The sequence below is a fragment of the Mytilus galloprovincialis genome, chromosome 12 (genome assembly GCF_965363235.1).
Source record: "Mytilus galloprovincialis chromosome 12, xbMytGall1.hap1.1, whole genome shotgun sequence".
In the NCBI taxonomy this organism is placed as follows: domain Eukaryota; kingdom Metazoa; phylum Mollusca; class Bivalvia; order Mytilida; family Mytilidae; genus Mytilus; species Mytilus galloprovincialis.
Window position 1 is genome coordinate 41,174,308 of NC_134849.1, and position 26,958 is coordinate 41,201,265.

Genomic DNA, 26,958 nt, shown 5'->3' on the forward strand with positions numbered 1-26,958 from the left:
TAATTGCGCCAGGCTATCCAAATTGGGGGTAAGGGTCGAATAAACATTTTGTTGGCCTACGTCCACACATTTTAGTATAAATAAAGATTCAGGCATGTAGTAGACACCCTAAGCATTAGTTTGAGCTAGAAAATACCCCAATGGCATGCCTGGGCGGTGCTGGGGGAAGATTTGAATTCTTATGTGTAGTTGCCTTTCTTTTGGTTTTCTAGGCTTTTTTTTATGGTTTATCGTGTTTTCCGCTAAATGAAGCACCTATTTATATTGAAAAACACATGTTGAAATCAGCCAAGGCCTTTACGATGAAAATGACACCTTGTATAGACCAATTATATTCTCAGTTTGGTCCCTAGGGTGAAAAAATCCAGGTTTCGTATGGTCAATATTGGTGTCAGGCTATTCAAATTGGGGGTAAGGGTCGAATAAACATTTTGTTGGCTTACGTTCACATATTTTCGTATAAATACAGATTCAGGCATGTAGTGGACACCCTTAACCTTAGTTTTACGCCAAAAAATCCCAAATGGCATGCCTGGGCGGTGCTAGGGGAAAGTTTTCACTCTATGGGAAGTTGCCTTTATGTTGGTTTTCCAGGCTTTTATGATGGTTTAATGTGTTTTCCGCTAAATGAAGCACCTATTTATGTTGGAAACACATCTTAGAGTTGTCGAAGGCCTTTACGATGAAAATGACATCTTGTACAGACAAATAATATGATCAGTTTGGTCCCAAAGGGTGAAAAGATCCGGGGTTGGTATGGTCAATAATGGCGTCAGGCTATCCAAATTGGGGGTAAGGGTCAAATAAACATTTTGTTGGCCTACGTCCACATATTTAAGTAAAAATAAAGACTCAGGCATGTAGTAGACACCCTAAATATTAGTTTGAGCTAGAATATACCCCAATGGCATGCCTGGGGGGTGCTGGGGGAAGATTTGAATTCTTATGTGTAGTTGCCTTTCTCTCGGTTTTCTAGGCTTTTTTGATGGTTTATCGTGTTTTCCGCTTAATGAAGCACCTATTTTTATTGAAAAACACATGTTAAAGTTAGCCAAGGCCTTTACGATGAAAATAACACCTTGTATAGACCAATAATATGTTCAGTTTGTTCCCTAGGGTGAAAAGATCCGGGATTGGTATGGTCAATAATTGCGCCAGGCTATCCAAATTGGGGGTAAGGGTCGAATAAACATTTTGTTGGCCTACGTCCACACATTTTCGTATAAATAAAGATTCAGGCATGTAGTAGACACCCTAAGCATTAGTTTGAGCTAGAAAATACCCTAATGGCATGCCTGGGCGGTGCTGGGGGAAGATTTGAATTCTTATGTGTAGTTGCCTTTCTTTTGGTTTTCTAGGCTTTTTTTGATGGTTTATCGAGTTTTCCGCTTAATGAAGCACCTATTTTTATTGAAAAACACATGTTAAAGTTAGTCAAGGCCTTTACGATGAAAATGACACCTTGTATATTCCAATAATATGCTCAGTTTCGTCCCTAGGATGAAAAGGTCCAGGGTAAGTATGATCAATAATGGCGTCAGGCTATCGAATTTGGGGGTAAGGGTCGATTAAAGATTTTGTTGGCCTACGGCCACATATTTTAGTATATATAAAGATGCAGGCATGAAGTAGACACCCTAAGCATTAGTTTGAGCTAGAATATAGCCCAATGGAATGCCTAGGCGGTGCTGGGGGAAGATTTTCACTCTTATGGGTAGTTGCCTTTATTTTGGTTTTACAGGCTTTTATGACGGTTTATCGTGTTATCCGCTTAATGAAGCACCTATTTATATTGAAAAACACATGTTAAAGTTAGCCAAGGCCTTTACGATGAAAATGACACATTGTATAGACCAAAAATATGCTCAGTTTTGTCCTTAGGGTGAAAAGATCCAGGGTAAGTATGGTCAATATTTGCGTCTTGATATTAAAATTGGTTCACATATGAGTCAAACAACTGGATTAACACATAGAAACAGTAATATGTCCACATGAAATCCTGTCAGATAGAAAGTCAGAATGCCACTTAGTCATCAAAATTGAAAAAAAGGTCTGTAATGCTTATTTTGACCATATAATTCCAAAATTGGTAATTTGTGCAGAATTTCTAATAAGTGAAAGTTTAAATCCTTTAGTTTCTTTCTATTTGACAAATTGACACCGTCAAATCATTCAGGGAAGTTGCCAAAGTACAGATTCTATATTTACTGATTTCACCTTTTAAAAAAGAAAAAATTGACCAATCTTTATACTTATATTCTTTGTAAATAGAAAGTAGAGTTGCGTATTTTTAGATTATTCTATTTTTAGAACAACCAATACACAGAAGAGCACTATTTATAAATTCCGTACAAGTCAGCATTTCACCAAAGTAGGCACGGGGTTTAAGTGTGCATTTCCCTGCATACATAAACTTTAACGATGTATTTTTCTATGAAAAACTTATTTGTTCATTAAATTATGGTATTATTCTAAAAGGCTTTTACGTTATCTTTCAGATGCACCAAAATTATCTCAATTGCGTTTATTTTAGTGAAATGCCGACACTTCGAAATTTGAAGATGTATATATATATATGATGACCTATGCGCTTGCTTCAAACATATAACTTAAGAGTGCACGCACGCAAGCATGCATATATAAAGTACGAAAACATTGATATGATCACATGTGGGGAAGAATTTAAAACTCTTCAACACTACCTGTCAATTAATAACATTCAATTGTATAAAAGAAACCCAGAATATATGCATGCTTTAGAAAATAGAAGACTATAGATGTAAGGGGACGGGTTTAAATTACATCTACATTATGTAGAAATGAGACAATTCTCCACAAGAGACCAGATGACCTAGAAATAAACAACTAAAGGTCACCCCGAGCAGCATTTAACAATGAGCAAAGCCCATATGAACCGCTTAGTCAGTTATAATATATAAATGTACATTATGTATAACGTTTGTTACAATGCAAATATTTTTATAATATAGCCGTCTAGGTTTTTAAAACGCGTATCATATGTAGAACAAGATTGTATGATTAAGAAATTAATGCTTATTTTAATAATTTGATTGAGTTGTAAAAGTGTTGACTGGAGCATAACTTGTACGAAGCGGTTCGTTCGAAAAATATTCACACGATCAACAATATAAAATCCCCCTTCTCTTTTCCCGTCAAAAAAATATACATAAAGAAGCATTCATTTCTTAAAACTATATTTCTATGCTAATAAGACAAAACAAAAAGTTGGATCAAGTTTTTCTTTTATATACCAGTGCACTTTTTTTTGCAGCACGTATCAATTCGAATTTAACATATTATTTTGATATTCCTTATGTATTAATTCAATTTCAGACAAACTACTCGTAATTTCTTGAAAGTTTTTAATTACATTTCATTTTTTTCTACAAAATTTTAATATAACTTCCTTGCCAACAGAACTGCCGTTTTGTTTGTTTATTAACAAAGACTTCCGAAAAGAAATGTTATTCTTATCCTTAATATATACGCTGACTTTAACGACCTTATACTTGTTTAAATACAAAATCAAGAGATGTTCCGGTGATTGCGACTTAAGTAGTAATTTAACAATATTTTTTTTTTTAAATTGTATAAGAAGGCACAAAATTTAAAGTAGGCACGTATACATTTTGGAGGCCGAGTTTACACATTTCCCGATTTTTTATTGAGTTTAAAGTAACATATTTATCTTAAATTGTTATAAAAAACATATTGTACGTCCAAACAATATTAATATAACATCAAGATTTTCGATAATAACCGATTTCTTAAATTCTTTGAAAATGCTGAATCATGCTTACTTTAGTAGCTGTTTTAACGCATCGGGACTTTGGTAGCAATTAGTTAGTATATATATATATATATATATATATATATACTAGTAGTCCTTAAAAATCAATATCTTTTCTTGATGTATGTTTATATATGATATATACGAACTCTGACTAATAATTTCATAAGTTTTTATTTAAAATTACATTTATTTTCATTTCGAGGCCAAATGAGTCCCGTTATGCGTATTAGTTTGCAAGAGTGGATCTGTCAACATATATTTGTTCCACCTAACAGAAGTTCCAATGGAAACTTTGTTATAAACAATGTCATTATACCTGTTCCTGTTGGAACAAATATACTATACCATTTATTCCGTTAGGAACATTTACTGTCATAGTTATTCCAGTGGAAATAATATTTCAGAATATTGTTTCCATTTGGAACTTATATAATGAAGGAACTTCTATTCCGTGTATTATGAGCAGGACCTTTAATAAATCGGTTTCCTTTCAACAAGCCTTAACGTCAACAAACAGCTAATGTGGAATATAAATAAGAAGATGTGGTATGAGTGCTAATGAGATAACTATCCATCCAAGTCACAATGTATAAAAAGTAAACAATTATAGATCAAACTACGGCCTTCAACACGGAGCCTTGGCTCACACCGAACAACAAGCTATAAAGGGTCACAAAGAGACGAGTGTAAAACAATTCAAACAGGAAAACCAACGGTCTAATTATATAAAAAACGAGACATGAGAAACACTTATGAACCACACCAAAAAACTACAGTCACTGAACAACAGGCTCCTGACTTAGGTCAGGTGCATACAAATGCAACAGGTTTGAACGTTTTAACAGGGCCTATCCTTCTCCCTAACATGAAACAGTTGTTTAATATAAAAATGAGGACTGTTTGTCTTTTTGTAAATAAAACATGTTTCATTTCTACTGTCTATCACACAACACAACCAGCTTTATTGAATTGTAAAAAAATTATAGAATGATGTACATCTACAGAGCTTAATTTACAGTGCTTTTTTTTATCCTAATTCATAAAGTAGTGAATTTATTGTAATAGTTTGTAATTTTATTTTGAATATTGTTCAGACTCTTTATTTTGCCATTCTGAGTGTCTTTTCACAATTGTAAATTTGTTCATATTGCTGTAATAAACGACTGAATGGTGCAAACTTTCATTCCACAAACTATTTGTTTTCTGTGTCATTGATCTCTGTACAGAAAAAAAAGCTTTATGTTCGGTTGAATTTGTGAATTACAACAGTCATACTTAGTCTTTTGATTTATTGTCTTTTTGAGTAAGACTGCCTGTAGGTGTCCATATTTTACATTACACAAAAAATATATAATTAACCATTTATGTCATGTTTTATGATGTCATAGTGATCTCACAGCTGCAATTTATTTGCTAAAGGTAATATGATATATTCAATATCATTTCACTCTTTTGAACGCATTGAATCAGAGTTAAAATAGTTTCTCTTGCATGTTCATGCAGCTAATGTGTCGTCAAACTGCCGAAATGTATATAGTGTGTCAAGTTCTTATTCGTCCCGTGTCTAGAAGCTTACAGGAGATTAACCTGGACCATCAACGATCTGCCATTAGAACCATATCCCCCAAAAATCTCAAAATATATAAAAGAGAGGCGAAAGATACCAAAGGGACATTCAAACTCATAAGTCGAAATTATCGAACAACCCATGTCAATAAAAAAAGAGACCAAATGACAAACAACAATACACAAAACACAATATAGAAAATAAAAATTGAGCAACATGAAGCTCACCAAAAACCGGGAGTGATCTCAGGTGATCCGCAAAGGACAAAATAAAACCGCTTACGAGTATCCTGACAGGTAAACGGACAGAAAGTCACAGGACAAAAAGTCACAGGACATAAAGTCACAAATTTGGTAGGACAGAAAGTCGCAGGACAAAAAGTCACAAATAATATGTTGACAATTGTTTGAATATATAAGAGAAATATCTTGAAATATTTACTTTTCAATACATATATACATATTAAGGTTTAGGAAATGTGTCATTTTACTTGAAAAATGAAGATTTATTTAATTTTAATCATGCAAAAGAAAGATTTCTTGGCATTATGAAGACTTTTTGTCTGTGACTTTTTGTCCTGTGACTTTCTGTCCTACATTCTCCTGACAGACAAGCGAACTTAAGAATGTGTTGGTAAACTGATTTTTCTACATTTTAGTAACCCTCTTCCTTTTAATATGGATTAGTGGAACAGCAAATTATACGTACGGACATAAATGAACATGTAAAAAATATCAGTACCAGGAAAATCACTACAATAACGATATGCTAAATGATTGTCTTACTATAAAACATCGTGATAATATTCGAAGATGCCATTAAAATGTGTTCAATAATAATCTTTTGTAGCTAAACGTACAATATAACAATGGGAAACTAAGATTCTATTATTACCACTGGGTTGGTAGCTCTGTTGTTGGACTGTTAGCCCCCAGCCCAGTAGCTAGTAATTCGATTCTGGCATGAAAATACGGATTATTTTTGTTTGTCATTACGCCAATTTTCTGCTATAAAACTGGAAATCTTTAAAATTAAGAAAAATATCTCTCTCATCTTAAGCTCTGAACCCTTGTCCGAATTTGGCTATACCGTATGTTCTTTTTTCTTTTATCAGCTCTTTAATGTTAGTATTTGGTTTTAAATTTCAAATATTTTAGCCTCGAGCACCACTGCATTGACGTTAATAGTCAAAAGGCGCATGTGGGGCAATACGACTGGATTATAAATCCAATAGGTCTGCAATAATTGAGCGAAGAATGAAGCCGTTCTTTTCTAATTATAACTAACTATAACTGAGTTTCAGTCCTTATATGATTTCCCAAATATCAACATTGTTAAAATTCACTGTCTGCCTTTACACAACCTGTGTTTTTCTAATACATGTAGCTAAAACATATTTTAGGTGGTGGTATCACAAACCTTCATATTGTGTTAAAACCGTTTAATGTGTTAAGGCATGTGTCACCATTGATATAATAATGATAAGGTGCAAAAGGTCAATCTATAAAATTTGTCAATACTATAAATGATCTACCGGAAGCAGGACAAAAGCTAGCAATAGGAAACTATACAAGTAAACATTCATTTCATTTGAAACAAAATGTGTTATGATTATCGATTCTTGGTAATGCAATAGTGATATTCTTTTTGTAGCGTAACCCAACATAACGAGTGGCAGCTAATATAAAGAAGAGTAGAATGAAATCTATTAAACAATAGTTGTACTAGCTACATAAAATACGAAAATAAAGCAGTTTGAAATACATTGTCAAGCTTATTAAAAAAGACATTGAAAATGTTTAACCAACAATGTCAGTGTTGCGTCCGTAGTAATATAATGTTTGATCATGACCTTCACCTAGAGTGAAGTAACCGTTGCCATGGTTATCCCAAGAAACAGCTTCACCTTTTGTTTCCTGGATATATGGAACAGTTATTGGATTGGATGCAGAAAGAGCTAAGACAACCAATGCATGCCGTCTGGTATCTCAAAATGGTACATGGCATTATGGGTAATTATTAATGCTTCTTTGCCATTGGGTGATATATCCCCACCAGTCGGATCCATGCCAGTTAGTGGTACATATTGAGGTTAACAAGGTCTTTTAGAACTACATTTGCATGGCTATTCCATCCAGTTAATGGCTCATGTGCAATTTTTGGGTTCACTTCCATTCCCGAGGCTCTTGATATAAGGTATACTTCCCCTTTAGGATCTACCAAGAGAGTTTCACAGTTTGACTCGTTCCATCTGAAAAATTTAGTAGAAAAAGTTAAATGATTAAAAATGTTGATGTAAGAAAAAATATTTTTCTAAAAGATATGATATCTAGCTTTGCTTTGCATATGCTTTATAGTTCATTTTTATGACCCCACAACAAAGTTGTCGGTGCCATATAGTTTTACTCTTGTCTGTCATTCCGTCATTCTGTCATTCTGTCATTCCTTTATTCCGCAACAAACCATTATGCCGAGTATTTTTTCTTAACGCCTTCAGATATTGGGCTGAATTTTGATATGTGTGTTAACCATGATGAGTCAGTTTAAGTTACATTCTTCCCCGCTAAATTGTGTCGCACTTACAGGCTTTTGACTTTGATAAATTGTGAAAATCACAGTTATACAGACTTTTTCCTAAACGCCTATAGAAATTGGGCTGATTTTTGTGGTATGTCAGTTAACCATGAAGAGTTACAGGTCAAGTTTAAGTTGAGTTCTGCTTCGCTGATTTTTGTCAAAATTAAGGGTTTAAAACTTTGAAAAATATTGAAAATAACAATTATACTGTCACACTTTTTCCTTTTAAGTCCCAATGAGGCAACTCTCCATCCAAGTCACAATTTATAAAAGTAAACCATGATGTTGGCAAAAAGCTCTACAGAGCTTATGTTTGTAGTATTTCATGCAACCCTACTTAAAATCAATTTTCTTATCTTATCTTATCTTATCTTAACCATTATATGTCAAGGTACGGTCTACAAGACGGAGCCTAGGCTCACATGGAACAGCAAGCTATAAAGGGCCCCAAAAGTACTAGTATATATCATTCAAACGGGAAAACCAATGGTCTAAACTATATATGTGTATGTTTTATTAATGCCTTAATTAATACCCGTAGTTTTTATTGGCAGGTATATTTTATTTAATTTCCTAGTTAATTGCAACATCCATGACTCCTCCCCTTAACATCGTCACAACTATTGAGTTAAATATTCCTCTTAAATGACAATTCTACCCATTTTTGCGATTTGATATAGAAAAAAATCACTTATATAGATAGAAGATAGCTACAAACTATAAAAAAAACTATGATAGCAAGAAATAGATGAAACACACAGTCAGGCACTTGTCTCAGAATTTTGTTTTCTGTTTATCTTAATAATAATTATACCTGTGACCAAACACCCTATATTGTCTATCGACTATGGGACATAAGATATTTACAGTAAAATAGAAGACAGTTCCGGCGTTCCATAGAATAGTCCCAGGTTGACTCTTTACATGAGTAATTGTTGTTTTATGATGATGTTTATTGGTGTTTGTATGTTATCGAATCTATTGCAGATGAAGAAAGAAAAGACCAAATAGATCAACATGAGTCTAAATTGTCAGTCGACTCCTTACACAAGTTAAATACAGTTTAAGAGTGGTCATTGTTAAACATACACAATGCTCCAGGTGAGCGACAAGCACTTGCTCTATAGAGGGGGCCCAATAGAGGGTCCGTTAACATGTTAACAACACCTCGATTTTGGCAAAAACAGTTAACAACAAATGCAAAAATGCTGATAACAGTTAACACAACTTGTGATGAAAACAGTTGACAGTTTAAATTGATCTCAGATAACAGTTAACAGCACCTTAGAAAAGGGCAAAACAGGTTAACATAAAAAGGTATGCCCCCTTCCCCCTCTTTAGAGCATCTTCTAACTTACATAGTTTGTTTTTTAGCAATAGAAAACTGGTGTAAATTACCAATATAGATACAATTTTCTCCTCCGGGACAAGGTCCACATGCAATGTCCTCCCAGTCTGCATTATGGGCCCCTCTAATTGTAATGGTTGATATTCTGTGTCCGGTCTTCGAGTCCAGAACGTAGATATGGCTACCATCCCCATGATCGTTGTGGGTGTATAAATATCCCGGATGAGAACGGCTGGCACACATTCCAGATGTTTGATCAATTTGATTCGAATTTACAACAGCTACGGCAGTACCATTTCTGAAAACACCAAAACCTAGAAACAAGTATAGATCGTACATATTGATCTTTAAACATTATTGAAAATAAATGTTTTATAAGAACGGCTTATACTATTTTATCCTTTTTCGATACAAATTATGATATTTTTTCTAGAATGTTGTGTCCATTTTTAGATTCATTCAACTTTGCACTTTTTAGCATTTTAAACTGTTTTCTCGAAAAAATTAAAAAGAATATTAAGTAGATGATAAATATATTATTGTTTACTTTTTCAATTACCTTGCGTACAATGACATACACCTATAACGAGCAGAAGATTATCTGGTAAGGTGCTCCATGTTTTCCATTCACTATACTATAAACGGAACTTTCAATAATTTATTGACCGAGAAAGTCTGTTACTCATTATTGACCTCATGATATAATTATAAGCTTTCTAAGGTGTCTGTAGAATAATATAGATAAGCATGGAATAGGTTTAAGTATAAGATTCTAAAATGACGTGCTTCTTTCGCTTTGTGAATAAACCCATGCTCTATATCCAATAAAATGTGTTTGCACATGCGTATACTATTGACTACTGCAGAAAAACGAATTTTATCAAAATGTCATGCATATTAATATATTTCATTAACTTAAAACACTTCCAAACTCTTAAATGATGCACATGTTGCTACTTATTCATTTATTATGACTGTAATTTAATATGTGTTGCAATTCGAAATTAACATATTTGACCTACATGTAGATACGACAACTGTTCATGCTGGCTGTTAAAAACTCCTCCATCTGAAAAACCACATTGCCAGTCGTTTGCTTGTTTACAAACAAAAACGGGAGGTTCATGGAACAGCTTACACAAACGCGCTACACCTATAGACATCGGACACAGAAATTACCTTAATTGTCCTAATCATATTCAAAATAAGTGATGCAAGCTATACGTTATTGTAGTTTTAACATGAGTAGGCTTTATATTCGTGTTATTTTAGCTCTCACTAACGCTCAAGCAAAAATAATCACGAATATAATGCCTATATACCCATGTTAAAACGGCAATAAAGTATAGCGTGCATCAATTATTTCTTAAATGACAATGAACATATTAAACCAAGACATACAGCTTTATTCGAATTGAGAAAATTTCGTATGACGTTTGGCAAAATCGTTTTATATATAAATCGTGTGCTAAAGTTATTTAGCGTTCGAATTGGAGAACCACTTTGGACAAAGAAAATAAGATTTATAGTATTGACATTTTATTGCATAAAACTAGTCTAAGACAAAACGATAGTAAACTGGTAAAAGTTGTTTCAGTTTTAGTTTCAGGACAATAAGTTGTGTATAAGTATTTAGATTTCTCTGAAAATGTTAAATATCATAAGTAGAAGGTTGGAATTTATTTTTAGGGTTAAGGGGCAAAAAGTCTAAGAATTAAGGTTGTATGGGTGTCTTTCGCCATGTTGGATTGTAAAAACAGAGAATCTAAGGTCCGGATTTTCAATCAAGTTCGTAAAATTTAATGCAGGAATGCATTTAAAAGAACAAATTTATAAGATTATAACTTAGAAATATTAACAATTTTACAAGTGTTGATTATTTCTGCTTTATATTTAATATTTTTAAAATTGGCATTCTAAGGGGAGGTAGCTCTGATATAGTGCATTTTCTGAAGGAATCTACTTGGAATTTTGCTATTTTGTATTTTAGCTGGAGAAAAAGAACGGTGACCCTATCTTTTCTTTTGATATTCTCAAAGCATTTAATAAAAGCTATCTTCTCGTATTTTGTTATTTCACAGTTCTATCATTTAGTTTAGCTTCTAATCACATAATGATGCTTTTCCATGTATAATCCATACAAATTTTGTGTGTGTGTGGGGGGGGGGGGTACAATTTTTCTCATTTCAGATTTCAGAAATTGAAAAGAATTTCTTCAAATATTTTCTGTTTGAGTGGATAAATATTCAACAGCATAGTGAATTCCTCAATAGCAAAAACAAATTTTCGAGTTCATTAGACCACATTCATTCTGTGTCTGAAACATAGTATGCTGTGCGAACTATTTAATCACAATTCAAATTCAGAGTTGTATCCAGCTTGAATGTTGTGTCCATACTTGCCCCAACTGTCCAGGGTTCGACCTATGCTGTCGTATAAAGCTGCGCCCTGCGGAGCATTTGGTTTTAGGATTCATTGGACAAGTTTTTAATTTTCCTGTTTTTTGCTATTTGTACATTGTACATGTATGATACTTAAAGCGATAGAGCCACTATATTTTGTAGATATCATGGAAGTATAATAATTGTTAAATAGACATGTCTTTCTGGCAAGTTTTTATTGTTTTGTCCATTTACCATTTACTGTAAGCCATTGCTCTATATTTGTTGTAAGGAATGATTGTGAGGTGTACAGGCCCGAGACAACAATTAATTACTCTATCAGTTTTTAAAACGTTTGCCGCATTAATTAAAACTCTCCCTATTTTTTTGTCTTATTTTTTGTGTGTGTAATGTACAGTACAAGTCTAAAAATATATCCATTTTTCGGAAAAATTGCATGTTTACATCATACAAATTTGGCCAATACACATCCATACCCCTATATGCAAATCAAGAGATGTTCCGAAAATATTAGCTTATTGCACCTGGCATAATCACTCTTTCCATATCAAAATCAGTTAAAACAAGCATTAGCCTTTCAAAAAGGGCTAGTCGACTCTTAGCTGATGAAAATGGAAAGTGCTCTCGCTTTGTAGATTAATTCATTTACTAAAATATCCATGTGCATCAATCAACAAATTTTACCACACACGTTAGGTCACACGTTATGAAGTAGTATATATCGTTGAACGTTGTTGTTTACGAAACTCCAGAAGATTCGACTATTTATAGATAAAAGTTACCTCTGTGTACCAATATCATGAATATGCATGATTAATGACCAGGCAAAATCTAATTGCTAAAATAGAGAGGACAAATCCGATACTCTACGGGATTGAAGGACATTTACTAGGTTTGGATTGCCCTAACCAATCAATAAACTTTGATTAATCACGTCTCGTAATATCTTCCAATCAGGTAGCAAGAAAAATTCACACACTGACTGTCCATCGTTCAATTTTTAATCTCGACTCCTAGTCGAGTCGATAATAAAGCATCCAAAAGTTTATTTTAGCTCTCTTCTTTCATTTCCACCTCCAAAAAAAACTAAGAAATTTATTTGAAAGGGATAGAAAAAAAAATAAAGAAAAAATATACTGTAATTAAATGGAACTATGGTCTACATGTCTGTCTGGTAAAATTTATCAGACCTCGACCTAATTTCCATGGTTCATAATAATTTAGCCAATGTTCCATTTTTTGCAATCAGGTATGTTTCTCTGGCCCTTTGGCTTACAGTACAAATGTATCTTTGCCAACTTTATTTGATGTTTGGTGGAAAATTTAATTTAGTCAAGTAAAGCAGGCGATACATTTCAGCATGTGCACTCTTTACATTTTAGTTACATTTTATTAAGTTAGTTATTTGTGAGTTTACATCAATTTACCCAAAAGATCTCTGATACTATAGAAGTCTGACCTTGTCTACCATATCAAAATTAAGAATATTTACAGTGGCTAGCTTAACTGTATTTGCATTTTTCTCTCTGGAAATATTGAGATATTAGACATAAAAACCAGAGACTTTAATCAAATTTATTGCCAGTCTTCACTGTTTTATTACATTTATGTTCAATATATGAAGACTATAAAAAAGCAACGCCAAACATAGAAAGTTGCCGTCTTTTCCCTTAGAGCTTCCCAACTCAGTGATTGTTTTGGATTAAGTGTTTCACAAAAATGCCATTGTTTTATAGTAGTCTCAGTATATAGATTGCAAAATAGGTTAGGCCAACTAAAGAAGTATGTGTGGTTCCAGTTACATCTAAATAGTAAGGGTAGGTAGATAGGGATTTTTTATTATTCGTTTTTCTTTACATTGAGTCTATGGGAGCAACATTCTGACTTTAACAGTGCTTAATGGAAAATGACAAAAAAATCTTTAGGGTAGGCTATTACATTGTATTAGTAAGATTAAAATGTAGGGTAGCTGGAACCACACATATATGTTTTTGGTCTTTAGAGGTAACAACTGCAATATATAATTATATATCATACTACATAGTAGTACTTCTTCAAGATCAACATCAAGGTAGAAATTTATTTTTCACATAGATCTTTGGATCCATACAAAACGTGTCTGGCTGTCGATCCAATCGTGGTATTTAAATATTTGATATCGTTGAAATCATGTGTATGTTTATAAAAACGAATATAATAATGTAAACCATAGTTTTTTGACCAATCAAAATTGTGATCAAAGATCACATATAGATTTTCCCAACTTGGTCTGACAAATGTTTTATTTTCAACATGAATTAAATCCGGGTACTTTTGAGATAACCAGTATGGCACCTGCGTTGAATGAACTCCCCAATGTGTCTTGCTACCATTATAACTTTTATATTCGGAATACCAAATGTTCAAGAAAGTTGCGTTTTTCTCCGCAAGAATAAGACCATTACTTAAGTTCCAGTCAGTTTCATGACTCAGCGTAAATGGGTACTTCCGTAGCGGATCCAGAGATCGAAGTATTATCTCATCTGTGTCAACGTAAATTCCTCCAAACCCTGCAACAGAGAATCAAAAAATGAGTGTAAGGGATATACCATTTAATTCTTATTATAATAGTACAAATATAAACTAGTTTAGAGCCTGTGTCGCTCACCTTGGTCTATGTGAATATTAAACAAAGGAAGCAGATGGATTCATAGCAAAATTGTGTTTTTGTGATGGTGATGTGTTTGTACATCTTACTTTACTAAACAGTCTTGCTTCTTACAATTATCTCTATCTATAATGAACTTGGCCCAGTAGTTTCAGTGGAAAATGTTAATAAAAATTTACAAATTTTATGAAAATTGTTAAAAATTGACTATAAAGGACAATAACTGATCATTTCGGTCCGGTTGACTTATTTGTAAATCTTAGTTTGCTAAACATTATTGCCGTTTACAGTTTATCTCTATCTATAACAATATTCAAGATTATAACCAAAAACAGCAAAATTTCCTTAAAATTACCGATTCAGGGGCAGCAACCAAACAACGGGTTGTATGATTCATCTGAAAATTTCAGGGCAGATAGATCTTGACCTGATAAACAATTTTACACCTGTTAGATTTGCTCTAAATGCTTTTGTTTTTGAGTTATAAGCCAAAAACTGCATTTTACCCTTATGTTCTATTTTTAGCCGTGGCGGCCATCTTGATTTGATGGCCGGTTCACCGGACACATTTTGTAAACTAGATACCCCAAAGATGATTGTGGCCAAGTTTGGATTAATTTGGCCCAGTAGTTTCAGAGGAGAAGATTTTTGTAAAAGATAACTAAGATTTACGAAAAATGGTTAAAAATTGACTATAAAGGACAATAACTCCTAAAGGGGTCAACTGACCATTTCGGTCACTTGACTAATTTGTAAATCTTACTTTGCTGAACATTATTGCTGTTTACAGTTTATCTCTATCTATAATAATAATCAAGATAATAACCAAAAACAGCAAAATTTCCTTAAAATTACCGATTCAGGGGCAGCAACCAAACAACGGGTTGTCAGATTCATCTGAAAATTTCAGGGCAGATAGATATTGACCTGATAAACAATTTTACCCCGTAAGATTTGCTCTAAATGCTTCGGTTTTTGAGTTATAAGCCAAAAACTGCATTTTACACCTATGTTTTATTTTTAGCCATGGCGGCCATCGGTGTTGGTTGGCCGGGTCACCGGACACATTTTTAAACTAGATACCCCAATGATGATTTTGGCCAAGTTTGGTTTAATTTGGCCCAGTAGTTTCAGAGGAGAAGATTTTTGTAAAAGTTAACGACGACGGACGACGGACGTAAAGTGATGGGAAAAGGGCCAGGTGAGCTAAAAATGAAGATGTTGTATAATTGCCAATGAGACAACTCTTCACAAGAGACCAACATTTTTCAAACAATTATAGGTCACCGTACGACCTTCAATATATAATGAGCAAAGCCAATCTAAGCATGACTGTCTTCACTTTATCTACTAAAGACCAAAGGAAAAGGGTATGAGACAAATAGTTGTGTTCGAACATATACTCACTCTATCCATCCCCCAAAGACTAAAGGAAAAGGGTATAAGAATGCAAAATAGATGTAAGCTAGCATATACTCACTCTATCCTCCGAAGCCCAAAGGTAAAGGGTATGCGGTAAACATGTGTATGCGAGCATGTACTCATTCTATCCACAAAAGACCAAAGTAAAAAGGTATGAGTCAAATATGAATATGCTAGCATGAACTCACTCTATCCACAAAAGACCAAAGTAAAAAGGTATGAGTCAAATATGAATATGCTAGCATGAACTCACTCTATCCACAAAAGACCAAAGGAAAAAGGTATGAGTCAAATATGAATATGCTAGCATGAACTCACTCTATCCACAAAAGACCAAAGGAAAAAAGTATGATTCAAATACATGAAATAGGTGTATGCTAGCATGTGATCACTATCCACCAAAGACAATATGTGTATGCGATCATGTACTCACTCTATTCATTAAAGATCAAAGGAAAAGGATACGAGTCAAATAGGTGTATGCTAGCATGTACTCACTCTATCCACCAAAGATCAAAGGAAAATGTTAAGCGGCAAACAGGTGTATGCGAGCATGTACTCTCTCTATCCACCAAAGATCAAAGGAAAATGTTATGCAGCAAATATGATTATACGAGCATGTAATCACTCTATCCACCATAGATCAAAGGTAAAGGGTATGCGACAAATATGTGTATGCGAGCATTTAATCACTCTTTCCACCAAAGTTCAAAGGAAAAGGGTATGACTCAAATAGGTGTATGCTAACGTGTGATCAAGTGCTATCCACCAAAGTCCAAAGGAAAATGGTTTTCAAATATGTGTATGTGAGCATGTACTCACTCTATCCACCAAAGTCCAAACGAAAATGGTTTGCAAATATGTGTATGCTAGCATGTAATCACTCTATCCACCAAAGATCAAAGTAAAAGCTTACGCGTCAAATATGTGTATGCGAGCATGTAATCACTCTATCCACCAAAGACCAAAGGAAAATGTTATGCAGCAAATATGATTATGCGAGCATGTAATCACTCTATCCACCAAAGATAAATAGAAAAGCTTATGAGGCAAATATGTGTATGCTAGAATGATCACTATCCACCAGACCAAAGGAAAAGGGTACGCGACAAATATGTGTGTGCGAGCATGACTGTACTTACTCTATCCACCAAAGTAAAAAGGAAACTGTTATGCAGCAAATATGTGCGAGCATGTACTCATTCTATCCACCAAAGATCAAAGGAAAATGTTATGCGCCAAATAGGTGTATGCGAGCATGTACTCACTCTATCCAGCAAAGATAAAAAGAAAAATGTTATGCGGCAAAAATGTGTATACGACCATGTACTCATTCTATTATGAGGCAAATATGTATGTGCGAGTATGTACTTACTCTGTAAAGCCTGTATTCTTGCAATATCAGATTTATGCTCAATAAAAGTAAGGTTTCTTCCGAATACCTCCTCTGGTGGACTTCTTTGAACATGCAATATATTAGAAACTAATGTCAATAGATAATCCCAATATGTTCCGAATGGAAGAATGTCGCCATGTATCAAAATAAGACATGGTTTTAAAAATCTACTGGCACTAAGAAAACTAACAAAATGGTAAAAATTCATTTCTCGTTTAGAAAACCACATGTAATGAACTAAGTTCGGGACCGGTTTGACATCGTGACAATTCTCCATTACAAACGTCTGGAGGCATTCTGAATCTTCTGGAAAAACCTGAATAGTGTCCATTCGCTTAACATTTATAAGTTCCATACTAGGTTTTAAAGTCTTGCAATTTACATGAGCTTGCACGCGATCCGACATATTAGTTTTATCAGGCATATCTGCGCATGGTACTGTACAATTGAAATTCCAGTTATTTGAATTATCTACCGGACATCTAAACGAAGTTTTAATTTTTGTTTTTTCTTCATGAACATCATTGGTTAAAGCTATTCCCCTTGTCGAATATGTCTTATCACTTAAAGTATTAGTTGGGGATGTGCTTCCGGCCACATCATTGGTCAAAGTTGATCCCCTTGTTGAATATGTCTTTTCACTTGCAGCATAATTGTTGGATGTGCTTCCGGTCACATCATTGGTTAAAGTTGTTCCCCTTGTTGAATATGTCTTGTCATAAAAAGCATTAGTGTGGAATGTGCTTACGGGAACAGCATTGGTTAAAGTTGTTTGCCTTGTTGTCTTGGCACTTAAAGCATAATTGTGGGATGTGCTTACGGGAACATCATTGGTTAAAGTTGTTTGCCTTGTTGTCTTTGCACTTGAAGCATAATTGTGGGATGTGCTTACGGGAACAGCATTGGTTACAGTTGTTTGCCTTGTTGTCTTGGCACTTAAAGCATAATTGTGGGATGTGCTTACGGGAACAGCATTGGTTAAAGTTGTTTGCCTTGTTGTTTTGGCACTTAAAGCATAATTGATGGATGTGCTTACGGGAACAGCATTGGTTAAAGTTGTTTGCCTTGTTGTCTTGGCACTTGAAGCATAATTGTGGGATGTGCTTACGGGAACCGCATTGTTTAAAGTTGTTTGCCTTGTTGTCTTGGCACTTGAAGCATAATTGTGGGATGTGCTTACGGGAACAGCATTGGTTAAAGTTGTTTCCCTTGTTGAATTTGTCTTGTCACTTAACGATGCATTGGCTTGAGATGTATGTATAGGACTGGAAGCTTTCATTTGATCTAAAATTTGAAATGAAATATCTGAGATATAAAAGAAAAGAGAAATTACATACGAGAAAACAGTATAAAAAATACCGAACTCAATGGTAAACTCAAAAAGGGTGATTCTTTCAAGTAGTTAGGAAAAAGTGAAAACGTAGAAAAGAAAAAAATCTAAATCTTTTTTTTCAGGATATGGATACATGTAGTTAACTGCATATTACTACGTTGATACCAATCATTCCAAAGTTAATAACGTTAAAAATGTAATACAAATAGACAGGAAAGACGAAAAAGTTTTTAATAACATGGATATTAAAAGACAATTTTAATCTGCTAACCGAGTCCCTGTGTTGCAAAGTACAAACATGATATAAAGCATATTTATCTTCATTATTAAAGAGCTCAACAAATAAATATTTTTCATCTCAATTGAATTGCTTCTTGTATTAAAAAATCATTAGACAGTAAAGCTATTTTCCAAAATTTTCACATTTAGATTACTAGTATAATATTAATCATTTTACCCATCATTTACTAGTATTTAGTCCAAAATTTCAGGCCCATGACAATATTACATGATCAATATTAATTATTATTATTTAGAATTTTCCGACTCAGTCTTATATATTTCGTTTATTTAGTCTTGGAGAATCCGATCCCTTTTTGGGAAAAATTGGAACTTACCCCTATTGTCAACAATCATCGACTGTTTTGCACACGCATTACATATTCTATAATCATATCCAATTAGTATATTTCCTAATATAAAAAATAGGTTTAAAACTAGGAAAATAACCAAAACCTTACTCAATTTTTTTCGCATTTTTACCTAGTATTTTTGTCCACTAATATATGAAATAAAACTATCATCATTTTCATTGATGCATATTTGTAATTTATGCATGTGCACGTACACGAAGATAAACTGATCACTATGATTCATTATCGAAGTGAAAGCTGTTTCTATAAACAAACTACGGAAGCCGATAAGGGCCATTCAAAAAAAAAATTATGTCGTAATTACGACATAGCATGTCGTAATTTCGACATAACATGTCGTTATTACGACATCGCGATGTCGTAATTACGACATAACATGTCGTTATAACGACATCGCTATGTCGTAATTTCGACATAACATGTCGTAATAACGACATCACTATGTCATTTTAACGACATAGCTATGTCGTAATAACGACAATTTATATATATAAAAGAATATGTATTATGATTGCCAAGAGACTAAATGACACAATAATATAAATATAGGTCATCATAATGCCCCCAATAATTAGAAAAAAAACCCGCATAGTCAGCTATAAAAGAGGAACGAAAGATACCAGAGGGAGAGTCCCCGAAATGCTGTGTGGCAGACAATGTTATTAATTAATTGTTAGCTCCCTTGGTAAAACTCCAAATTTCATATTTAATGTATTTCATTGTTAAATAATTAACATGAATCTTAATAAGTATATATTTGTTAATTGCATAGCTTTTGCTATTTGAATTCATTGGTTAAAGATATTTATTTATATTGTAAAGTTTAATATTTGCATCGTCGCAAAATCTTTGGTTACCTTCTTTGGTTACCTTCTGTGAGAAACTTATATATTTTATAGATCCCAATTTAAATTTGGAAGTGTTACCAAACGTGGCAGGGCAGTAAAGCCATTCAAGACAAAATAAACTTCTATTTGTTGTAAGAATAAAATGTAGAATTGTATGAGGACTGGCATTCAGTCCTACCAAGGCAAGCCAAGCTTTCCACCTCCCTTTAAATAATCGCAAACTACATGCCTTCTTGTAATAAGGGTTAATTGAAGTATTGATTGCTCTATTTCTACTTTCAAACGTTTGGCACGATGTTCCTACAACACGACGTTACACTTTTAAATGCGGCGTCGAAGAGGGTTTTTGACTTCGATTAATTTTTGCAAGTTTTATTCGTTTTTTTATATGTTGGTTGATTCTGGTTCTGTTCGTTTTGAGATGTCATTTTATCATAAATTACCTCAAGTTGTGGAAATCGATTTAATAATGTTTACCCTTTAAGTTATTTCAACTAAAAATGCAGTACTGTCGCAAGTAATATATGAAGGAAGGATGGGACGGAAGTACATGTATACGGTTTTCCATTAAAAAAAAATATTATTAGATGTACAAAACTTTAATCATAGGATGTTTAACTTTCAAGGTGCATATCATCTGTCATTGTAAAATTTCTATATCTTAATTCAACCCCAATACAAATATATCTGACACTCTGCAAGTAAATCGAACATTTTTACCCTTGGTTTAATTTGAATAGAATTGTATTTTCCCTGGCACATAAGTTGTTGAAATACAACCCTTCAATTACTTGAACCTTGGCTTGAGAAATATTTCCCAAGTCATCTATAGTGTTTAACTTCTGATATACATTTTAAAATATAGTAATCTACTACTGAATCGTCCGCGAAAACGGCTAATATAATCCGGGGTTTTTATTTATTCGATGAAACGGTTTTCGTCGCTGTTTGAGATTTGTCTTTCAATTACCTACATTTCATGCACAAGTTAATATTGACGAAAAGTTCCGGCTTCGCTAGTACAGGAATAACTTTCATCACGACAGTTATAACATGAATAGCAGGACAAATCGCAAAGTAAAACATTCCGTGAACTGGTATTAAGTCTTTTAATATTGGTGATTGCACCTTACTGAAGTGACGACTTTAAATGATCTATTTCGGAGTACTTCCGCAACATAAATTTCAATTCGCATTTTACATTTAGAGGACTGTCTTGGTGTCTCCAATTTGTCTTTACAAAAGTTGGACGAAGTTCATGTAATGAGGTCCCCCCCCCCCCCCCCCCCCCCCCCCCAATTTCATCATTCTTTTAAATAAATCGTTAAAAGCTATTAACGATTAATAAAAATTGCAAAATTTAACCTGTGTCGAACCTATATCCCCGGGCGGAGTCTATAGCAACATGCACTATTCTTTTATTTCGGCAGCAATCATGAACCTCTTTTTCCAAATTTCATAACACGATTTGTTTTAATTATCATGAACATTTAATTGAAAATTTAGCACATGTAACGTCGGAAATTAGCGTCTTTCGGATTTTAGACGTTTTCAGACGTTTGGACAAATTGGCTACCGTTTTGTAATGTGTGGAAGCATTTTATTCCTTTAAGACCCAAATATGTTGAATTAAACAAGGTCAGATAAACTGTTTCAATACTTAAGATAAAGCAAGGTCAGATAAGACCCTTATTGAGAATGCGTGTTTAGTCAATGCGTGTTATCACGTTTTTCTTTGGATACCGAAAAATGTATTGGTTTTAACCGTCTTTTAAATAATCTTATCGATTTTTAAAGTCTAAACATTTTGTATATGATATAAAATTATAATTTGAAAATAGGTATGCTTTTGATTTGGATCAGAGTCGATGCAATATTGTTTTTACTTTGCAAGCAACATTTACAAAAAAATGTAAAAATGGCAAATCTATACACATATAGCTATTGCACAAAAATTATCATAAGTGTCAACTCTTATATGCTAATATAAATTCATCAGAATCGATATACACGTATATCAATATTTTAAAATAAAAATTAAAAGCATCGCTGTATATGAAACTAAGTCTAATATGTTTATAGATGCTTGACACATTCAAAGTAAATATATACCATTTTTTTTTTATATAGATTAGTACGTTGGTTTTCCCGTTTGAATGGTTTTACACTAGTAATTTTGGGGCCCTTTATAGCTTGTTGTTCGGTGTGAGTCAAGGCTCCGTGTTGAAGGCCGTACATTGACCTATAATGGTTTACTTTTATAAATTGTTATTTGGATGGAGAGTTGTCTCATTGGCACTCATACCACATCTTCCTATGTCTATTGATAAGGAAAGAATCTTGGCATTTTTTACTCTTCGTGTATCTAACTTTTGTTTTGATCAATTATAAAAAATACGCGTTAACTGGTTAACTGCTTTGAAAATAAAATATCAACTTGGACAAAATGGCTACCGTTTAAAAAACGACTGTGTAGAGAAGATTTTATTGAATCAGCAATATTTGAACTCACGAACAATGAGGCAAATATTTGTACTTTTGGTAGATATTATTATTGTCTCACTCTTTTTATTCATTTTCTGCTATATCTACTTATAAAATTAACTTTCAGTCGTTGAGTTAATGAAAAATGTCGTTGGACATTTTTCTTATTCCAGCTTAATATGCAGCCACCGAGTCAAATGAAATTTGGCAAAATAACGGCTTTAACGCCACAAAGAACCGACACATGTCGTTGTTCCTGCCAAGTTTCAGGAAGATCAGAGAATAAGAAATAGGATCACTGTACATAAGAGTTAAAACAGTTTTTCATAAATGTAACGTTGGACATCCGTTTTTTCCACATAGCTTTGTTATTTTAATCCTCAAATATACTAGATATTACTTAGTATATGATCAAGAGCTGTAAAAACATAATTTAAAACATATATTGAATTTGTTTTAATATTGGTTCGTGTTTCTAACATTTTTATTTTGTTTTGCGGATGAAATTTCGAAGATTCTGTTTTAAATCCTAGGGGTTGTAGGAATATCGTGCCCAACGTTTGAAAGTAGAAATAGAGCAATCAGTATTCGCCCTTGTTACAAGGAGGCATGTAGTTTGCGCTTATATATAGGGAGGTGGAAAGCTTTGTTTGCCTTGGTAGGACTGAATGTCAGTCCATATTAAATTCACTTATATATTTTCCAACAAACAGGAGTTTAAATTATTCTTATCTGGCTATACTTTTTTTTTTTTTTTTTTTATCTTATCTGGCTATACAACCCTGGCACCGGCAGTAGTAATTTGAACTTATTAAGATCTATAAAATATATAAGTTTCTCACAGAAGGTATTCAAAGAAGGTAACCAAAGATTTTGCGACGATGCAAATATTAAACTTTACAATATAAATAAATATCTTTAACCAATGAATTCAAATAGCAAAAGCTATGCAATTAACAAATATATACTTATTAAGATTCATGTTAATTATTTAACAATGAAATACATTAAATATGAAATTAGGAGTTTTACCAAGGGAGCTAATAATTAATTAATAACACTGTCTGCCACACAGCATTTCGGGGACTCTCCCTCTGGTATCTTTCGCCCCTCTTTTATAGCTGACTATGCGGGGGCTTTTATAATTATTGGGGTCATTATGAACCGGTGCATTATGATGACGTATATTTGTTAATTTTCTGTGTCATTTAGTCTCTTGGCAATCATAATACATATATTCTTTTATATACATGTATATATATATAGCGATGTCGTTATTACGACATAGCGATTTCGTTATAACGACATGTTATGTCGAAATTACGACATGCTATGTCGTAATTACGACATAAATTTTTTTTTTTTAATGGCCCTTATCGGCTTCCGTAACAAACTATATGATGTAAATCAATGACCCACTTTATCGCTACCATTTGATTTTTATGGGGGACTAGGATGAAATTTGAAAAAAAAAGCAGGACAGGAGTTTAGAGTAAAAAAAAAGACAGGATGCGACACTTGCAAAAAAAAAAAGTCAGGATAAACTAAAAAAAAAAAAGGCAGGACCGAACAGAGTGAAAAATAAAAAGGCAGAGCAGAGATTACAGCTAAAAAAAATGCACGACAAAATTGTTCATCCATTATGCGGCATAAACGTGATAGTTGAATTTCTGGGCACATATTTAACAGACTGAGTATAATATTTGTATTTTACTTTAAATTACACGTCTTTCCATAATGAATATACATGCATATAATACAGGTTTAAAAAAAACCAGGAATATAAGAGAATCCCGGGTTATTTGTTCTTTCAATCTTAAGTTTAAATTGTGGCGTCACGTGAAATTTTACAACACAGACAATATTTTGCAAACATGTAAGATTTCCAATTTTAAAAAAAATGACTAGCTGTATAGTTACGGACGATTGTTTGCTTCTCTAGTTTTTCTCCTTTTGTCAGATATTTGAAATCCTCTAGTTTTTTCTATGTAGTACCATGAAAACTTTTGCACGCTAACCCCGTCTTTTCATTTTACATTTTTTTATGCACCACCTACGATAGTAGAGGGCATTATGTTTTCTGGTCTGTGCGTCCGTTCGTTGGTTCGTCCCGCTTCAGGTTAAAGTTTTTGGTCAAGGTAGTTTTTGATAAAGCTGAAGTCCAATCAAATTGAAACTTAGTACGCATGTTCCTTATGATATGAACTTTCTGACTTTAAAGCCAAATTAGACTTTTGACCCCGATTTCACGGTCCACTAAACATAGAAAATGAAAGTGCGAGTTTTAGGTTAAAGTTTTTGGTCAAGGTAGTTTTTGATGAAGTTAAAGTCCAATCAACTTGAAACTTAGTACACAAAAGTCATGTTCCATATGGTATGATTTTTCTAATTTTAATGCCAAATTAGATTTTTTACCCAATTTCACGGTCCATTGAACATGGAAAATGATAGTGCGAGTGGGGCATCCGTGTTCTTTGGACACATTCTTGTTTTAATATAGTTTCAATTCAATAAAATTACTTTTCATTTTTATAATTTTTCAAAGGAAAAGGGTACAAATGTTTAATATATTATATACAAAATCTCGATTATATTTTTTCGTATGGTTTTTTGGTTTCTATTCGACTTGAGAATTTTGTTTTTTTCTTTTTGGTATCTCTGAGCTTTTTCTTTCGCATTTGTGTTCAAAATGGATTATTTAAACATCCGGACAATAAAGACCACCGACATTAAGGATATGCTATTAAACAAAGTTACTGTCATGAACACTTCACAGCTGTGAATTATTCGGAAACAATTGTTAATATTTAACCCATTGACGAGTATATGGATTGGAAAAGAAGGGGGCCGTCATTTTTGAATTCTTAATTTTTATATCATTTTTCTCTATTCTTTATATTTTTGCCCGTTATTCTCTATTCTGTTTATTTCCGCATCCCATTTTTCTTTATTCTTTGTGCTTCTGGTCCTTTTGTTGTCTTTTAATTTCGTTATATTTTAAGCCCGTTGTTCTCTATTCTGTAGCCCCCATCAAAAACCTCATTGATTCTTAGAATATTTTTATAATATAAAATAGAACAATGAACTCTCCAGACATCCATGTCGTAATGCAAATGACCTTGATTTAAGAATTATAAATTATTCATATTCACGGACTTCAACTTTGAACTCCGTTAACCGTTAAAGAACGACACCGTAACGTTAAGCTGACTTATTTGGTAAAATATATTGTTTTCTTACTAGTGTGAATCAAGAATCCGGGGTTAATATTTATAAGATTAGCCTTCAATGATATTCATGAGTCGTCAATTATAGTATTCGTGTCAGAGATGACATGCGTTCGATGAGGTATCGATTAGTATCATAAAATAACTTTTTTTTGTTTATATTTGATATTTTTTCAAACATGCAAAAAGTAAAATCACAAAAATACTGAATTCCTTGGAAAATTCAAAACGGAAAGTCCCTTATCAAACGGAAAAATCAAAACTTCAGACACATCACAAACGAATGGATAACAACTGTCATATTCCTGACCTAATGGTACCTAACACTACAGGGAGATAACTCTGTAAAGTCAGCTTAACGTTTTAATTACGTTATGTTGTAAAGGGAATATTAAGCTTCTCAATGATCAAAATTGGTGTTTGTCAAACTTCTATATAACCTGTGTAATTTTTCTGACAAACGGTTGGTTCAAAATTTTTGAAATTTTTATATTTTTGTTAAAGGGTCAAAGAGTAAATACTTTGTCAAAATTTTATGAAAATTAAACGCGAGCCAAATTAATTTTAGTGAAAGTGTTGGGTACCACCTTAATATGTAGAAAAGGGAGGATTGAACCTAGTTTTATAGCTACCTATATATAAACCTCTTGCTTGTATTAAAGTCGCATCAAATTCCATTATATTGACAACAAAGTGGGAACAAAACAAACAGACATAATATGTTATTATAAAATGTCAAAAATCGGGATACAGCAGTCAACATTGTGTTATAAACAAAATCACTATAAAAACAAACAAATATGTCCACAAAAAAGGATATAGATAAAGCACATTAGGAAAAACGAAAGACAAGAATACAAAAATTTACCATAGCATACCAACACAATGACGGGATGAATAAGTACACAAAATGTACCGAGCCACGTCAAATCAATATTACAAACTAGAGGCTCTAAAGAGCCTGTGTCTCTCATCTTGGTCTATGTGCATATTAAACAAAGGACACAGATGAATTCATGACAAAATGGTGTTTTGGTGCTGGTGATGTGTTTGTAGATCTTACTTTACTGAACAATCTTGCTGCTTACAATTATCTCTATCTATAATGAACTTGGCTCAGAAGTGACAGTTGAAAATATTTTGTAAAAATTTACAAAAATTTACAAATTTATGAAAATTGTTAAAAATTGACTATAAAGGGTAATAACTGCTTAAGGGGTCAATTGACCACTTTGGTCAT

General features: G+C 33.2%; 2 protein-coding genes across 3 annotated transcripts; both read right to left on the reverse strand.

Annotated features, from left to right (window-relative positions):
* Nucleotides 1-7,166: 7,166 nt before the first annotated feature.
* On the reverse strand, nucleotides 7,167-9,645 carry LOC143053665 (uncharacterized). The gene is made up of 3 exons (XM_076226454.1): nucleotides 9,317-9,645; nucleotides 7,465-7,632; nucleotides 7,167-7,361 (listed from the first exon to the last, which is right to left on the reverse strand). Exons 1-3 carry the CDS (start codon nucleotides 9,643-9,645, stop codon nucleotides 7,181-7,183), a joined length of 678 nt encoding a protein of 225 aa, XP_076082569.1. The 3' UTR covers nucleotides 7,167-7,180.
* Nucleotides 9,646-13,269: 3,624 nt separating this feature from the next.
* Nucleotides 13,270-19,382, reverse strand: LOC143053599 (uncharacterized). Of its 2 annotated transcripts, none has more exons than XM_076226392.1 (3): nucleotides 19,269-19,382; nucleotides 17,153-18,457; nucleotides 13,270-14,257 (listed from the first exon to the last, which is right to left on the reverse strand). In XM_076226392.1, exons 2-3 carry the CDS (start codon nucleotides 18,450-18,452, stop codon nucleotides 13,788-13,790), a joined length of 1,770 nt encoding a protein of 589 aa, XP_076082507.1. In that variant the 5' UTR covers nucleotides 18,453-18,457; nucleotides 19,269-19,382; the 3' UTR covers nucleotides 13,270-13,787. The 2 variants fall into 2 exon arrangements, with proteins under 2 accessions (XP_076082507.1, XP_076082506.1); XM_076226391.1 differs by lacking the exon at nucleotides 19,269-19,382 and adding an exon at nucleotides 19,124-19,261.
* Nucleotides 19,383-26,958: the final 7,576 nt, after the last annotated feature.

What these genes read in the sequence shown, in the direction of transcription:
- LOC143053665 (XM_076226454.1), bottom strand. Translation starts at nt 9,645, where the DNA reads ATGTACGATCTATACTTGTTTCTAGGTTTTGGTGTTTTCAGAAATGGT. An exon ending in ATTGCTAAAAAACAAACTAT is followed by an intron (nt 7,633 to 9,316) that starts GTAAGTTAGAAG and finishes TAAATTTTTCAG; the next exon opens with ATGGAACGAGTCAAACTGTG. An exon ending in GACCTTGTTAACCTCAATAT is followed by an intron (nt 7,362 to 7,464) that starts GTACCACTAACT and finishes TTGAGATACCAG; the next exon opens with ACGGCATGCATTGGTTGTCT.
- LOC143053599 (XM_076226391.1), bottom strand. An exon ending in AAGAATACAGGCTTTACAGA is followed by an intron (nt 14,258 to 17,152) that starts GTAAGTACATAC and finishes TCTCTGTTGCAG; the next exon opens with GGTTTGGAGGAATTTACGTT.